Source organism: Taudactylus pleione, unplaced genomic scaffold, assembly GCF_031769625.1.
Source record: "Taudactylus pleione unplaced genomic scaffold, aTauple2 ptg000598l, whole genome shotgun sequence".
NCBI lineage: Eukaryota > Metazoa > Chordata > Amphibia > Anura > Myobatrachidae > Taudactylus > Taudactylus pleione.
The window spans coordinates 244,708-259,575 of NW_028285000.1; the positions used below are offsets into that span (position 1 = coordinate 244,708).

The 14,868-nt window shown below is 48.3% G+C and overlaps 1 protein-coding gene across 2 annotated transcripts in view; it reads left to right on the forward strand.

The window, feature by feature from the left end:
* The window catches only part of NUP98 (nucleoporin 98 and 96 precursor), a 120,972-nt gene that overhangs the window by 14,025 nt on the left and 92,079 nt on the right, over window positions 1-14,868 (forward strand). For both annotated transcript variants that reach the window (XM_088453880.1, XM_088453881.1), the window contains exons 2-6: window positions 10,805-10,907; window positions 11,936-12,037; window positions 12,120-12,299; window positions 14,153-14,292; window positions 14,594-14,701. In XM_088453880.1, coding sequence (XP_088310006.1) covers window positions 10,832-10,907; window positions 11,936-12,037; window positions 12,120-12,299; window positions 14,153-14,292; window positions 14,594-14,701 — 606 coding nt within the window. In that variant the 5' untranslated portion in view covers window positions 10,805-10,831. The remainder of the gene's footprint in view (window positions 1-10,804; window positions 10,908-11,935; window positions 12,038-12,119; window positions 12,300-14,152; window positions 14,293-14,593; window positions 14,702-14,868) is intronic.

Consider the following 14,868-nt stretch of genomic DNA (forward strand, 5'->3'; position numbering starts at 1 on the left):
ATCCTCACACCTCCCCTCCTCCCACCTATACTACTCACACTAATACACCCTTACACCTCCCCTACTCCTACCTATACTACTCACACTAATACACCCTCACACCTCCCCTCCTCCCACCTATACTACTCACACTAATACACCCTCACACCTCCCCTCCTCCCACCTATACTACTCACACTAATACACCCTCACACCTCCCCTCCTCCCACCTATACTACTCACACTAATACACCCTCACACCTCCCCTCCTCCCACCTATACTACTCACACTAATACACCCTCACACCTCCCCTCCTCCCACCTATACTACTCACACTAATACACCCTCACACCTCCCCTACTCCCACCTATACTACTCACACTAATACACCCTCACACCTACCCTCCTCCCACCTATACTACTCACACTAATACACCCTCACACCTACCCTACTCCCACCTATACTACTTACTGATATATCCTCACACCTCCCCTCCTCCCACCTATACTACTCACACTAATACACCCTCACACCTCCCCTACTCCCACCTATACTACTCACACTAATACACCCTCACACCTACCCTACTCCCACCTATACTACTCACACTAATACACCTTCACACCTACCTTATTCCCACCTGTACTACTTACTGATATATCCTCACATCTACCCTACTCCCACCTATACTACTCACACTAATACACCCTCACACCTCCCCTCCTCCCACCTATACTACCCACACTAATACACCCTCACACCTCCCCTCCTCCCACCTATACTACTCACACTAATACACCCTCACATCTACCCTACTCCCACCTATACTACTCACACTAATACACCTTCACACCTACCTTATTCCCACCTGTACTACTTACTGATATATCCTCACATCTACCCTACTCCCACCTATACTACTCACACTAATACACCCTCACACCTCCCCTCCTCCCACCTATACTACTCACACTAATACACCCTCACATCTACCCTACTCCCACCTATACTACTCACACTAATACACCTTCACACCTACCTTATTCCCACCTGTACTACTTACTGATATATCCTCACATCTACCCTACTCCCACCTATACTACTCACACTAATACACCCTCACACCTCCCCTCCTCCCACCTATACTACTCACACTAATACACCCTCACATCTACCCTACTCCCACCTATACTACTCACACTAATACACCTTCACACCTACCTTATTCCCACCTGTACTACTTACTGATATATCCTCACATCTACCCTACTCCCACCTATACTACTCACACTAATACACCCTCACACCTCCCCTCCTCCCACATATACTACCCACACTAATACACCCTCACACCTCCCCTCCTCCCACCTATACTACTCACACTAATACACCCTCACACCTCCCCTACTCCCACCTATACTACTCACACTAATACACCTTCACACCTACCTTATTCCCACCTGTACTACTTACTGATATATCCTCACATCTACCCTACTCCCACCTATACTACTCACACTAATACACCCTCACACCTCCCCTCCTCCCACCTATACTACCCACACTAATACACCCTCACACCTCCCCTCCTCCCACCTATACTACTCACACTAATACACCCTCACACCTCCCCTCCTCCCACCTATACTACTCACACTAATACACCCTCACACCTCCCCTCCTCCCACCTATACTACTCACACTAATACACCCTCACACCTCCCCTACTCCCACCTATACTACTCACACTAATACACCCTCACACCTCCCCTCCTCCCACCTATACTACTCACACTAATACACCCTCACACCTCCCCTCCTCCCACCTATACTACTCACACTAATACACCCTCACACCTCCCCTCCTCCCACCTATACTACTCACACTAATACACCCTCACACCTCCCCTACTCCCACCTATACTACTCACACTAATACACCCTCACACCTACCCTCCTCCCACCTATACTACTCACACTAATACACCCTCACACCTACCCTACTCCCACCTATACTACTTACTGATATATCCTCACACCTCCCCTCCTCCCACCTATACTACTCACACTAATACACCCTCACACCTCCCCTACTCCCACCTATACTACTCACACTAATACACCCTCACACCTACCCTACTCCCACCTATACTACTCACACTAATACACCTTCACACCTACCTTATTCCCACCTGTACTACTTACTGATATATCCTCACATCTACCCTACTCCCACCTATACTACTCACACTAATACACCCTCACACCTCCCCTCCTCCCACCTATACTACCCACACTAATACACCCTCACACCTCCCCTCCTCCCACCTATACTACTCACACTAATACACCCTCACATCTACCCTACTCCCACCTATACTACTCACACTAATACACCTTCACACCTACCTTATTCCCACCTGTACTACTTACTGATATATCCTCACATCTACCCTACTCCCACCTATACTACTCACACTAATACACCCTCACACCTCCCCTCCTCCCACCTATACTACTCACACTAATACACCCTCACATCTACCCTACTCCCACCTATACTACTCACACTAATACACCTTCACACCTACCTTATTCCCACCTGTACTACTTACTGATATATCCTCACATCTACCCTACTCCCACCTATACTACTCACACTAATACACCCTCACACCTCCCCTCCTCCCACCTATACTACTCACACTAATACACCCTCACATCTACCCTACTCCCACCTATACTACTCACACTAATACACCTTCACACCTACCTTATTCCCACCTGTACTACTTACTGATATATCCTCACATCTACCCTACTCCCACCTATACTACTCACACTAATACACCCTCACACCTCCCCTCCTCCCACATATACTACCCACACTAATACACCCTCACACCTCCCCTCCTCCCACCTATACTACTCACACTAATACACCCTCACACCTCCCCTACTCCCACCTATACTACTCACACTAATACACCTTCACACCTACCTTATTCCCACCTGTACTACTTACTGATATATCCTCACATCTACCCTACTCCCACCTATACTACTCACACTAATACACCCTCACACCTCCCCTCCTCCCACCTATACTACCCACACTAATACACCCTCACACCTCCCCTCCTCCCACCTATACTACTCACACTAATACACCCTCACACCTCCCCTCCTCCCACCTATACTACTCACACTAATACACCCTCACACCTCCCCTCCTCCCACCTATACTACTCACACTAATACACCCTCACACCTCCCCTACTCCCACCTATACTACTCACACTAATACACCCTCACACCTACCCTACTCCCACCTATACTACTCACACTAATACACCCTCACATCTACCCTACTCCCACCTATACTACTCACACTAATACACCTTCACACCTACCTTATTCCCACCTGTACTACTTACTGATATATCCTCACATCTACCCTACTCCCACCTATACTACTCACACTAATACACCCTCACACCTCCCCTCCTCCCACCTATACTACCCACACTAATACACCCTCACACCTCCCCTCCTCCCACCTATACTACTCACACTAATACACCCTCACACCTCCCCTCCTCCCACCTATACTACTCACACTAATACACCCTCACACCTCCCCTCCTCCCACCTATACTACTCACACTAATACACCCTCACACCTCCCCTACTCCCACCTATACTACTCACACTAATACACCCTCACATCTACCCTACTCCCACCTATACTACTCACACTAATACACCTTCACACCTACCTTATTCCCACCTGTACTACTTACTGATATATCCTCACATCTACCCTACTCCCACCTATACTACTCACACTAATACACCCTCACACCTCCCCTCCTCCCACCTATACTACTCACACTAATACACCCTCACATCTACCCTACTCCCACCTATACTACTCACACTAATACACCTTCACACCTACCTTATTCCCACCTGTACTACTTACTGATATATCCTCACATCTACCCTACTCCCACCTATACTACTCACACTAATACACCCTCACACCTCCCCTCCTCCCACATATACTACCCACACTAATACACCCTCACACCTCCCCTCCTCCCACCTATACTACTCACACTAATACACCCTCACACCTCCCCTACTCCCACCTATACTACTCACACTAATACACCTTCACACCTACCTTATTCCCACCTGTACTACTTACTGATATATCCTCACATCTACCCTACTCCCACCTATACTACTCACACTAATACACCCTCACACCTCCCCTCCTCCCACCTATACTACCCACACTAATACACCCTCACACCTCCCCTCCTCCCACCTATACTACTCACACTAATACACCCTCACACCTCCCCTCCTCCCACCTATACTACTCACACTAATACACCCTCACACCTCCCCTCCTCCCACCTATACTACTCACACTAATACACCCTCACACCTCCCCTACTCCCACCTATACTACTCACACTAATACACCCTCACACCTACCCTACTCCCACCTATACTACTCACACTAATACACCCTCACATCTACCCTACTCCCACCTATACTACTCACACTAATACACCTTCACACCTACCTTATTCCCACCTGTACTACTTACTGATATATCCTCACATCTACCCTACTCCCACCTATACTACTCACACTAATACACCCTCACACCTCCCCTCCTCCCACATATACTACCCACACTAATACACCCTCACACCTCCCCTCCTCCCACCTATACTACTCACACTAATACACCCTCACACCTCCCCTACTCCCACCTATACTACTCACACTAATACACCTTCACACCTACCTTATTCCCACCTGTACTACTTACTGATATATCCTCACATCTACCCTACTCCCACCTATACTACCCACACTAATACACCCTCACACCTACCCTACTCCCACCTATACTACTCACACTAATACACCCTCACACCTACCCTACTCCCACATATACTACCCACACTAATACACCCTCACACCTCCCCTCCTCCCACCTATACTACTCACACTAATACACCTTCACACCTACCTTATTCCCACCTGTACTACTTACTGATATATCCTCACATCTACCCTACTCCCACCTATACTACCCACACTAATACACCCTCACACCTACCCTACTCCCACCTATACTACTCACACTAATACACCCTCACACCTACCCTACTCCCACATATACTACCCACACTAATACACCCTCACACCTCCCCTCCTCCCACCTATACTACTCACACTAATACACCCTCACACCTACCCTACTCCCACATATACTACCCACACTAATACACCCTCACACCTACCCTACTCCCACCTATACTACTCACACTGGTACACCCTCACACCTCCCCTACTCCCACCTATACTACTCACACTAATACACCCTCACACCTCCCCTACTCCCACCTATACTAATCACACTAATACACCCTCACACCTACCATACTCCCACCTATACTACTCACACTAATACACCCTCACACCTCCCCTACTCCCACCTATACTACTCACACTAATACACCCTCACACCTCCCCTACTCCCACCTATACTACTCACACTAATACACCCTCACACCTACCCTACTCCCACCTATACTACTCACACTAATACACCCTCACACCTACCCTACTGCCACATATACTACCCACACTAATACACCCTCACACCTACCCTACTCCCACATATACTACCCACACTAATACACCCTCACACCTACCCTACTCCCACATATACTACCCACACTAATACACCCTCACACCTACCCTACTCCCACCTATACTACTCACACTAATACACCCTCACACCTACCCTACTCCCACATATACTACCCACACTAATACACCCTCACACCTCCCCTCCTCCCACCTATACTACTCACACTGGTACACCCTCACACCTCCCCTCCTCCCACCTATACTACTCACACTAATACACCCTCACACCTACCCTACTCCCACATATACTACCCACACTAATACACCCTCACACCTCCCCTCCTCCCACCTATACTACTCACACTAATACACCCTCACACCTCCCCTCCTCCCACCTATACTACTCACACTAATACACCCTCACACCTACCCTACTCCCACCTATACTACTCACACTAATACACCCTCACACCTACCCTACTCCCACCTATACTACTCACACTAATACACCCTCACATCTACCCTACTCCCACCTATACTACTCACACTAATACACCCTCACACCTCCCCTCCTCCCACATATACTACCCACACTAATACACCCTCACACCTCCCCTCCTCCCACCTATACTACTCACACTAATACACCCTCACACCTCCCCTACTCCCACCTATACTACTCACACTAATACACCTTCACACCTACCTTATTCCCACCTGTACTACTTACTGATATATCCTCACATCTACCCTACTCCCACCTATACTACCCACACTAATACACCCTCACACCTACCCTACTCCCACCTATACTACTCACACTAATACACCCTCACACCTACCCTACTCCCACATATACTACCCACACTAATACACCCTCACACCTCCCCTCCTCCCACCTATACTACTCACACTAATACACCTTCACACCTACCTTATTCCCACCTGTACTACTTACTGATATATCCTCACATCTACCCTACTCCCACCTATACTACCCACACTAATACACCCTCACACCTACCCTACTCCCACCTATACTACTCACACTAATACACCCTCACACCTACCCTACTCCCACATATACTACCCACACTAATACACCCTCACACCTCCCCTCCTCCCACCTATACTACTCACACTAATACACCCTCACACCTACCCTACTCCCACATATACTACCCACACTAATACACCCTCACACCTACCCTACTCCCACCTATACTACTCACACTGGTACACCCTCACACCTCCCCTACTCCCACCTATACTACTCACACTAATACACCCTCACACCTCCCCTACTCCCACCTATACTAATCACACTAATACACCCTCACACCTACCATACTCCCACCTATACTACTCACACTAATACACCCTCACACCTCCCCTACTCCCACCTATACTACTCACACTAATACACCCTCACACCTCCCCTACTCCCACCTATACTACTCACACTAATACACCCTCACACCTACCCTACTCCCACCTATACTACTCACACTAATACACCCTCACACCTACCCTACTCCCACATATACTACCCACACTAATACACCCTCACACCTACCCTACTCCCACATATACTACCCACACTAATACACCCTCACACCTACCCTACTCCCACATATACTACCCACACTAATACACCCTCACACCTACCCTACTCCCACCTATACTACTCACACTAATACACCCTCACACCTACCCTACTCCCACATATACTACCCACACTAATACACCCTCACACCTCCCCTCCTCCCACCTATACTACTCACACTGGTACACCCTCACACCTCCCCTCCTCCCACCTATACTACTCACACTAATACACCCTCACACCTACCCTACTCCCACATATACTACCCACACTAATACACCCTCACACCTCCCCTCCTCCCACCTATACTACTCACACTAATACACCCTCACACCTCCCCTCCTCCCACCTATACTACTCACACTAATACACCTTCACACCTACCTTATTCCCACCTGTACTACTTACTGATATATCCTCACATCTACCCTACTCCCACCTATACTACCCACACTAATACACCCTCACACCTACCCTACTCCCACCTATACTACTCACACTAATACACCCTCACACCTACCCTACTCCCACATATACTACCCACACTAATACACCCTCACACCTCCCCTCCTCCCACCTATACTACTCACACTAATACACCTTCACACCTACCTTATTCCCACCTGTACTACTTACTGATATATCCTCACATCTACCCTACTCCCACCTATACTACCCACACTAATACACCCTCACACCTACCCTACTCCCACCTATACTACTCACACTAATACACCCTCACACCTACCCTACTCCCACATATACTACCCACACTAATACACCCTCACACCTCCCCTCCTCCCACCTATACTACTCACACTAATACACCCTCACACCTACCCTACTCCCACATATACTACCCACACTAATACACCCTCACACCTACCCTACTCCCACCTATACTACTCACACTGGTACACCCTCACACCTCCCCTACTCCCACCTATACTACTCACACTAATACACCCTCACACCTCCCCTACTCCCACCTATACTAATCACACTAATACACCCTCACACCTACCATACTCCCACCTATACTACTCACACTAATACACCCTCACACCTCCCCTACTCCCACCTATACTACTCACACTAATACACCCTCACACCTCCCCTACTCCCACCTATACTACTCACACTAATACACCCTCACACCTACCCTACTCCCACCTATACTACTCACACTAATACACCCTCACACCTACCCTACTCCCACATATACTACCCACACTAATACACCCTCACACCTACCCTACTCCCACATATACTACCCACACTAATACACCCTCACACCTACCCTACTCCCACATATACTACCCACACTAATACACCCTCACACCTACCCTACTCCCACCTATACTACTCACACTAATACACCCTCACACCTACCCTACTCCCACATATACTACCCACACTAATACACCCTCACACCTCCCCTCCTCCCACCTATACTACTCACACTGGTACACCCTCACACCTCCCCTCCTCCCACCTATACTACTCACACTAATACACCCTCACACCTACCCTACTCCCACATATACTACCCACACTAATACACCCTCACACCTCCCCTCCTCCCACCTATACTACTCACACTAATACACCCTCACACCTACCCTACTCCCACCTATACTACTCACACTAATACACCCTCACACCTACCCTACTCCCACCTATACTACTCACACTAATACACCCTCACACCTACCCTACTCCCACATATACTACCCACACTAATACACCCTCACACCTACCCTACTCCCACATATACTACCCACACTAATACACCCTCACACCTACCCTACTCCCACATATACTACCCACACTAATACACCCTCACACCTACCCTACTCCCACCTATACTACTCACACTAATACACCCTCACACCTCCCCTCCTCCCACCTATACTACTCACACTAATACACCCTCACACCTCCCCTCCTCCCACCTATACTACTCACACTAATACACCCTCACACCTACCCTACTCCCACCTATACTACTCACACTAATACACCCTCACACCTACCCTACTCCCACATATACTACCCACACTAATACACCCTCACACCTCCCCTCCTCCCACCTATACTACTCACACTAATACACCCTCACACCTACCCTACTCCCACATATACTACCCACACTAATACACCCTCACACCTACCCTACTCCCACCTATACTACTCACACTGGTACACCCTCACACCTCCCCTACTCCCACCTATACTACTCACACTAATACACCCTCACACCTCCCCTACTCCCACCTATACTAATCACACTAATACACCCTCACACCTACCGTACTCCCACCTATACTACTCACACTAATACACCCTCACACCTCCCCTACTCCCACCTATACTACTCACACTAATACACCCTCACACCTCCCCTACTCCCACCTATACTACTCACACTAATACACCCTCACACCTACCCTACTCCCACCTATACTACTCACACTAATACACCCTCACACCTACCCTACTCCCACATATACTACCCACACTAATACACCCTCACACCTACCCTACTCCCACATATACTACCCACACTAATACACCCTCACACCTACCCTACTCCCACATATACTACCCACACTAATACACCCTCACACCTACCCTACTCCCACCTATACTACTCACACTGGTACACCCTCACACCTCCCCTCCTCCCACATATACTACCCACACTAATACACCCTCACACCTCCCCTCCTCCCACCTATACTACTCACACTAATACACCCTCACACCTACCCTACTCCCACCTATACTACTCACACTAATACACCCTCACACCTACCCTACTCCCACCTATACTACTCACACTAATACACCCTCACACCTACCCTACTCCCACATATACTACCCACACTAATACACCCTCACACCTACCCTACTCCCACATATACTACCCACACTAATACACCCTCACACCTACCCTACTCCCACCTATACTACTCACACTAATACACCCTCACACCTCCCCTCCTCCCACCTATACTACTCACACTAATACACCCTCACACCTCCCCTCCTCCCACCTATACTACTCACACTAATACACCTTCACACCTACCTTATTCCCACCTGTACTACTTACTGATATATCCTCACATCTACCCTACTCCCACCTATACTACCCACACTAATACACCCTCACACCTACCCTACTCCCACCTATACTACTCACACTAATACACCCTCACACCTACCCTACTCCCACATATACTACCCACACTAATACACCCTCACACCTCCCCTCCTCCCACCTATACTACTCACACTAATACACCCTCACACCTACCCTACTCCCACATATACTACCCACACTAATACACCCTCACACCTCCCCTACTCCCACCTATACTACTCACATCTACCCTGCTCCCTCTGGTGCAACTCTCACACCTACCATATGTCATGGGTTGCTATAAAAATGCTTCTGAGTTGTACATTTATTTTTGACATCTAAGTAGTTTCATTAAATTCCTAATTTTCTTTTTTTTTTTTTCCTAGTTGTATGAATCTTTGGAAACCATAAAAATGTTCAACAAGTCTTTTGTGAGTCCTTTTGGAGGTGGCACTGGAGCGTTTGGAGCCACTTCAACCTTTGTGCAGAGTAAGTGATATAATAGAGGTGCGTTCGGTGTGGAAACGCTTCGGGTTCTACGCGCTGGGAGGGGTCGGCATCATGTCTGTCAGTATTGCACTGTGGGGATAGCCAGGCTTGTTTGCGGTTGGATCAGTAATGTGCGCTGCACTATAGTAACACAGACCTGTTCCCTGTCTTCCATGAAATGCGTATTTCCCTCATATTCTATGCTGTAAATAACACCAGTCAGCTGGGTGCAGCGCCTCGTGACTTACAGCACTGCATTCTTATGTTGGTTCAGTCCAGAAATCAATTCACTTTTAAATAGAAGATTCCTTCTGTGACATATTCACTGGTGGTTTTCATCAAATCCACATATTCCCCATCAATGATCCAGTTACTAAGTGTATTTCTGGGATGGAGCTTCTGGCAGAGATGAGAGGTGCAGACTTTCTCTGCTGATCTCATGCTGGCGTTTAGTCTCCTAGTGTGCGCAGCAGGTCTGTCATTACTAATATGTACACACTGATCCCATGTCACAGCTATGCCACGCAAATACCTGGGTGCCTTTAGTCTTAAGGTGCGTATCCACTACGCAATTAAACGATGACAACATCGTTATCGTTCAGTTGCTTGTTAATTGTTTGCAAATCGGGCAGTTTAATGTCAAAAACGACCAGCGATGCGCGCGCCCGCTGGTCGTTTTTTTTTTTTTTTTTAAATCTCATCGCCCGAACATGCTGGTCAACCTGACGATAACGTCAGGTTGAGCATGGCAGGGGGTGATTGATGTGCCTGTCGTTCAGTGTAGGCACAGCACAGACTGAAACAACCGCACAAAGACGACTTTGTAACCGCGCAGTCGTTTCACACAGTTAAATGGATAACGCACCTTTAGAATGGTTTCATTTAGACGTGTTCTTTTTCTGGGTTACGGATACGTGTCCGAGGTTATATTTGGGGGGTGTTCCTGTGTATGCAGCCCTGCCTTACATCAGCTTGTGTATAAAGTTGTATATGTCAGACTTGTGACTGACTCCTGTCCCGTTTTGCAGCTCCTGGCTTTGGCACCGCACCAGCTACTGCTTTCGGGACTTCAGCATTTGGCGCAAACAATAATAACAGTGGCCTGTTTGGGAATACGCAGACTAAGCCAGGTATGAGTGTTCCTGGTCACCCCCTTAAGGTTATGTGACCTGCTATACAGGTGCAGTCTGATTTGTCTTCTCCTTCCTGCAGGTGGACTGTTTGGGACCAGTACATTCAGCCAGCCGGCAACCTCCTCCACAAGCTCTGGCTTTGGCTTCGGGCCCTCGACCGGTACGACAAACTCCTTGTTTGGGGCTGCAAACACTGGAGGGGGTCTCTTCTCATCCCAGAACAATGCATTTGGGCAGACAAAGCCTTCGACCTTCAGCAGTGAGTGAATGATCCTGCGTCCAGATACGCTGGTGCTTTCCATACATGACTATATACCTTTGGTGCATTGCTCTGTATATTCATTAACGATGAGGACCCATTGTAACCCTGTCTGGCTTATCTACCACCCCTGCCAGAGGTCTGTGTGCTGGGGCGCTCATGTGTAGGTCAGTGGAAGCGCCTGTGGATGATCGGGTTCCCCTGACGTCCTAGGCCCGGTGTTTCAGGCTGTGTAATATGTGCTCTCCTTTAAATCTCTGGGAGAGACGAGGCATCAACGTCTGCTGGCAATAATAGTTTCTCCGGTGTTTGTGGTCTTGTGGTGGTGTCCTGTTCGGTCTTTGAGGTCCCCATAAACGCAGATTTGATCACTCTCGGAGGGTGATCTGGGTCCTATTGATCAGAGATAACTTTGCCTGAGAGTTAAAAATGATTAGCGCTCCCTGGGTGATTAATAAGTGTGAGAACGCGGCAGCCAATAACGAGGAGTATGCAAATACTTCATAAATACAACCAATGGCTGCGCTGTAATCAAACACTGACCGTTCCACAGAAATGAAACAAATTATTTTATTTGTATAAATATCCTATATAATGTTGGTGTGCAGTCGGGAAGCCGGTGGACCTAATCCCGATGGCCGGCTTCCCAACTGCTTTATCCCGACGAGGGTTAAATGACAGGCGTCAGGGGGGGGCAAAAGGAATTGTTTGGTTTAAGGCTCCTGGGGGGGACTTGGGGCTAAGCACCCCCCCGGGAGGTTAGGGTTCGGCTAGTGGAAGTTAGGGTTAGGCAGGGGAAGGGGGAGTTATATTTAGGCACTGGGGGGGGAGGTTATGGTTAGGCATCCCTAAGGAGTGTTGCTGGGGGGTGGTTAGGTTAGTAAATACTTACCTGGGGACGATTGGGATTTTCACCCATGTCAGGCAGCTGCTGTCGTGATTTGAACCCAAATACCGATTCCATAATGTTATATAAAACCCAGTAAAATATATTAGTACATAAAATAAAAATTAAGTCTTTAATGAATGCAGAGAGACCTGTTGCTGGTCCAAATAGGATGGTGCACTATGAGAGGGGTAAATCTGTGGGTCAATTCCTAAAGTTGTGATATATAATTGAGTTTCACTCCGTCTCACACTTGTCAGAAAAAAAGCTTGGTGGGTGTTAACAAATACAGCATGATGGTATATATTATGTATATCCTCGGAATAGTAATATGAGTGTATTACTCAGTTATTTTTATTCCAGGTGGTAAGGATAAAAGAAGTAGTTTCCGCTGGATGGAATGGTTCTAGCCCAACAATTAAATCCACACACAGTGTCTTTAAATGGACCTGAGAATTATGCAGCAGCTAATGATATAATGACCTGTTGGTCTTATGCTCACCCACTTGGTCCTCGGGCTGGCATGTCTGCTTAATGCTCAGTTCCAGGTGGTCCCTCAGGAGCAGGCATAGTAGCAGGTCGGGCTGAGGAATAGCCGCAATCTGTCCTGCCGATGTGACGTTAGCCCGCTTGTGGCTGCAGGGACTACGGCGTCTCTGGTGAGCTGAGGCACAGTTGGTGAACACGTGAGTTGGAAGTTGGAGAAATAGGTCAGAGGCGCTCCTGTGGTTTGGAGCTCTGTCTGGCTGAGCCGCTGACGTGATGCCCACTTCGCGTCTTAAGTGGACATGACTCTAGATGTAGTCAGATGTGACCTGAAGTTAGCCGGAATATCTGACAGCCCCCGTGTCCTGTTCCTGTGAGCTCTGTGCAGTAAATGCCTCGTCTCCATGTGTTCCAATACGATGTGCGGCAGATGTGGGCTTTGTGCTGTCTTCTACCCTTTTGATTTTTCTTATAATTACAGGTTTTGGGACGAGTACAAACAGCGGCGGCCTCTTTGGAAACACAAACACCACCACCAATCCCTTCGGGGGAACATCCAGCGCCCTGTTTGGAGCATCTACCTTCTCTGCAGCACCAACAGGAACAACAATCAAGTTCAATGTGAGTAAGGTGCCCGGTGCCTGCCGTGTTACCAGCGGGCAGGTTTGTTTCACTCAGTGACTGAGGGCTGTGCCCAGACATGGAACCGCAGCAGTATCATGCACTCGTCTTTTCAACGACGTGGATGGCTTTCTTCTGATGTTCAGGATGCTGTTCCAGTGTAGTGTTGGACATCCAGCATGGGGGATTGTTATGTATGCTGGGAAGGGGCTGGGATTTAGTACGGTTCTCTGGTGAGCACGTTACCTAGGTGTACAGTGTTTCTATTGATGGAGTACTCTATGACTCGTTCTGGTTACAGGCACCTGCTGGAACAGACACCATGGCGAAGGGAGGTGTTACCACGAACATCAGCACCAAACACCAGTGTATCACCGCCATGAAAGAGTACGAGAGCAAGTCTCTGGAGGTGAGTGTGATCGCTCTTCTGACTCGCGGAAGGTGAGTTATAATGACTGGGCTTTTCAGTGGGGGAGGTGGGGACAGGGCAGGCTGCTCTCCTGTGTGAGTAATGAATGGGTGGGCTGCTTACTGTGGAGAGGAGGGTGGGTAGTGAAATGCCAGGCTGCTTTCCAT